A 4,756-nucleotide genomic window follows, 5' to 3' on the forward strand; every position below is an offset into this window, starting at 1 on the left:
TATTACTACCATGAGATAGATGCAGTTCCCATATCATGTCTCTACTATTACAAGTCATTGAAATTGCAAACCTGAACGTGCTCATTTGTGCCTACTCTAATTCTGTTTTGCTTTGCATTGTAATTAAACTTCTATACTGGATATTAAGAAATAAACAGTATATAAAAAAATCAAATCTCACACTATCTACTGAAAAATAATTGGTTTTATAACATGTTAACTTTTCAGGAGAGAGTATACAGTAACTCGACTTTTCCATGTACCATTTAACATAAGGCATGATTAAACTGTTTACCCTTGCAAAAGTATCCAGCTTGTCTTTGTCATATAAGATTCTCAAACATACAGGACAGCAGGCTCCTATGTGAATACAAAAAGCAAATAGTGTTTTCACTTTGAATAAGCAGAAGTCAAAAGTTAAACGTCAACTGAGAATGAAAACAGCAAAAGTACCAAAGCAAAGGGAATCTTTCCATTTGTTAGCAGAACTGCACAATTTCTAAGATTTTTTTTAGTGTTGAACACCTTTACAATGCAAAAGCAGTCACCTTTCAACACACGTTTACTACTACCAACATGAAGCAATAAGATGAATTTTCTTCTGTTTGAAGAAGATACGTTATTGTAAGCTAAATGTACTCCAGGCTAAGGTTTTGTATGGATGCACGCATATGCAACTACAGAAATGATCAATTTCAAGAGCTGAAATAGCTAGGACATGACAGAAGCAATTATGCACACTGCAAACATTAATTTATGCAGTTACACCATGTTGGAGCTTAGAATCTTCATACAGTATGGGGGGGAAAAGGACTTGTCTGACAGGTTTGTTTTTTAACACAGACCATGTCACATTGCTCCTGTTTTTCCTCACCACCTCAGAAACCAAAGGGCTCATATTTCAACTTTCTACCCGTGATTGTATACTTAATTCACTCCCCCAACTTGTTCCTTGTAATGCACATTCACAGGGTGACTTTTACAATATTAACTGTAATACCAATGCACAAAGACCCTTTTTCAAATCAGTGAAGGAGAAAAATGCATGGCCTCAAGTTACACCAGGGAAGGTTTAGGCCGGATATTAGGAAAAATTTATTCACGGAAGGAGTGATGAGGCATTGGAACAGGCTGCCCAAGTGGTCAGGCATTGGAACAGGCTGCCAAGGGCAGTGGTGGAGTCACCATCCCTGGAGGGGTTCAAGAAACGTGTAGATGTGGTGCTTAGGGACATGGTTTAGTGAGTTAGGTGGTGTTGGGTTAGACTTGATGATCCTTGAGATCTTTTCCAACCTTAACGATTCTATGATTCTGATTTTTAAAAACTGAGCCTTCCTCGCTCTGTGTATTACCTGTGATTAGTTACTGACTGTTTCATAAAGGAAGTATTTGTGAAAATAACAACACACCAGTTCAAAACAGCGCAACTGCAAAACTATCCCTACTGTTTTCCTCTTTCACAGTACTGTAAATCCATACGGTATCTTACTTTGTCTTCTAATTAGCTATTATCTTTGTTCTTCTGGGAAATCTCCTTTGACAACAGTTTGGCATTCCAGTGTGGTATTTGTGCTGCCACTTCTGAAAAATTACTTGTCTGATTCCCAGTAACATTCTACCCTAGACACCACAGACCTCATTTATTTCTCCCAAACCAGTCCTATGGGGACAGCTGCAAGTTTCTAAAGACCAAAGGAGCGCGACTCCTGAAGTCAAGGCCTTTCCACTTCAGAATTACTGGGCTGAGTCCTGACACTGGCTTGTTCTAGCCCTAAGTAAATATCTCTACTTCATCTTTTTTCTTAGATGTCTCAAGGACATGAGGGAAGACAGTATTTTAAAGCAGAAGTCTTGTTCCAAATATATACCTATTGATACACGCAGCCTGGAGACTCTCTCCTACCTGCGGTCAACTTCAACAACAAATTAACATACCTGGTGCAATAACCGGTTTGCAGCCGGTAGCAGAAAGCTGGGGACATTTAACAAAGGCACACTCCGTATGAAACCCGTAGTCTGAGAGAACACCTACAGCCTGACAGGGTCCGTAATAGTCAACAGCCACACGGTCGGAATAGGCGGCACAGACGCTGCTGTAGGTTTCCCCGTTGTGTCCACATACAGGTTCCACTGATCTGCAAAACGACTGAAACGCACAGAAATATTTCCAAGATCGATTTATTCATGCTGCAGACAAATCGTCAGAGTAGTTTTAACATTAGGAAAACCAAAGTTAATGGGAATTTGATGATAATATTGTCAAGCATTCAAAAAAAGCCGTAAATCTAGAGTAAACAAGCTGCCAGTTTATGAATGGGTAATAATTGCAAATAATAAGTACTTAAAGAAGGTAACAGAAAAAACGGAAGCTGGAATCTGAGAAATGTACAATATGAAGTTCTGTGAAACCACAATTTTTGTTCTGTGCTAATGCTTAAATAAAATGACAATTTAAATTAACTTATTAAATTATTATTATAATTTTATTACGTATCAAAGCATTATTTTATCAATAAAGTATTAAGAAGATATTTGCTATTGTAGCATTTATAAATATTTTAATTACTTCTTAATATTTATTTCTTAATTCATCTCAGTGTGTTTTTGTGTTCTTAAAATTTAATGTGTGCGCACATGTTTGGTGACTATCCCTGGAGGTATTTAAAAGATGGGCAGACGTGGCACTTAAGGACATGGCTTAGTGGTGGGACTTGACAGTGTTAGGTTTACGGCTGGACGCCATGATCTTAAAGGTCTTTTCCAATCTAAATGATTCTATGATTATATGTATTTCTAAGACAGTACTTGAGAAGCTAAATTTACTATTTACTTCAAAAGAATAAAATCCATTACTAGACACCTCTGTCAAAAATACATTTATTGTTGAGACCTTTACATCTATAAAAATACATTTATGTCCATTTTCTTGCCGAAAGACATATCTAGCGTGTCATTTGATTCAAACACATGTAGACATCAAATAAAATTGTAATATAGTTTCTTCCTATCCCATCTGTGCATGTATATTAGCCCAACACATTCAAGAAGTCAAATGCCAATTAACGTAAGCTTCTGAACACGGACAGGAGCAAATGGAATTGCTGACTCTTCACAGACAAGCTATGACTAATACTTTTGCCCAAAGTCTTGTGAAATGACACAACTCATTCCATAATTTCTTGCTAAGGTCTAAATATTTTATTAAACTAACTAATATTTCAAGTAATTCAGCACAGCTATAAGATCACTGTATGTCCTCTGAAACTGAAAGAGTTTCTACGTTACACATCTAAGCCAACAAAAAAACCAGAGAGAGGACAAGTAAACGTGAGCACGCCAAATACTGTCACATCTTGCAGTCAGCTTCTCTACAAAATGAAGGGTGAAAACTTAAAGCTACCAGTGTCAGAGACTTTGTGAACATGGGTACAACTAGACATATAATTGCTGGAGAAAAAAACCCAGCCATGCAATATTCCTTTGATCCTTACTGTTCAAGGGCTGAACATTCTTTGAGTATCTCATGAGATATCTGATGTGCAATGAGAGGAATTAGCTGTACTTAACGAGGTTGCTGAAAAAGGGCAAGAAAAAGAAGGCATAAAGACAGAGAGGCAGAAACGAAAAGCAGGTTAAAAGAGCTTATAATACAGAAAAACCCTGAAAAAATGTTCTGTACTTCTAAGAATATCCATCAGCTGAGACCAAGAGAAGGTCTCAAATCAATTAATCTTCATCATTTGAGAAAAACCCCGAGATGAACAGCCTATCAACAGCAAAGCCAGCAACTTTGGAAAGAGTAGCTCCTGACTTTTGCTGTAAAGTGACAGAAATAGCTTACATACCAAATCAGTAGGGAGCGGTGGGATGGAAGAACTAAACCTAATGCTAATCTTAATCCTTCTCAGGGATTAGTATGAAGACTAATCCAATATAGACTAAAGAAAATATTAGACTGCCTAGTCTCCAACAAAACTTAGGTGTAAAATAGATACTGAACAACGAACTTGGTAAACCCGGGGCACAATCACACCAAACACTAAAGATTTTCTATGATTGGGCATTAATTTTTATTTAAAACAAGTTCAAATTGGTGAAAACTAGCATTTAACTAACCAAGGAACTGCACTAATTGCTGCAAACATTTAATAGCTTTAATAGAGAAAAATACAGGAAGACTTAACACAAATATCAGAGTATTATCCCCAAGAAAACATAAGTAAAGCTTTTGATTGGTTTTGAGACAACCGTTAACTAAAGCAGAGAAGCACTTGACAAAATTCTGAATACAATTTGGTGAGAGAATTTTTTTATACTAGTGAAAATTACTTTTTTAAAGGATTACTTTCAATTTAAAACATTTTGTAAGCCATAAAACCCAGAAGATTGCAAAGTTGAACATTAAAGAACAAAGAAGATTTGATATTTATTGCTAGAACTGCTTCCTACCTGGCATGGTCCTCGGTATGCTAAACTTTTTCCTTTTTGGTACAAAGTACACAAGTTACTGTATTCCACATTGTCTGTGTCACAAACAGGATCCCGCGTCTGGTCACAATTTAACTGCCTTGGCACACATTCATGCTGGCTACATTCGAACTTTCCAAAACTAGTCAAGCAAACTTGTTTCTTTGGTATGCACCTGCATAAGGTAATAATAATTTCATAGCATGTCATAGGATATTTTTTTTAAGTCTCAAAATATTCAGAAAAAATATTTTCAGTTAAATCTTTTCCAGTGCTTTAGAGCTAACTA

The 4,756-nt window shown here is 36.5% G+C and overlaps 1 protein-coding gene across 1 annotated transcript in view; it reads right to left on the minus strand.

Annotated features, from left to right (window-relative positions):
• Positions 1–263: 263 nt before the first annotated feature.
• Positions 264–4,756, minus strand: part of LOC104467213 (reversion-inducing cysteine-rich protein with Kazal motifs-like) — a gene marked incomplete at both ends in the record, with an annotated part of 18,379 nt that continues 13,886 nt past the window's right edge. Inside the window, 3 exons of the mRNA XM_010080912.1 lie at positions 264–360; positions 1,936–2,146; positions 4,450–4,642. Of these exons, the coding sequence (XP_010079214.1) occupies positions 264–360; positions 1,936–2,146; positions 4,450–4,642 (501 nt within the window). The remainder of the gene's footprint in view (positions 361–1,935; positions 2,147–4,449; positions 4,643–4,756) is intronic.

The sequence above is a fragment of the Pterocles gutturalis genome, unplaced genomic scaffold (genome assembly GCF_000699245.1).
Source record: "Pterocles gutturalis isolate BGI_N339 unplaced genomic scaffold, ASM69924v1 scaffold48629, whole genome shotgun sequence".
Taxonomy (NCBI): domain Eukaryota; kingdom Metazoa; phylum Chordata; class Aves; order Pterocliformes; family Pteroclidae; genus Pterocles; species Pterocles gutturalis.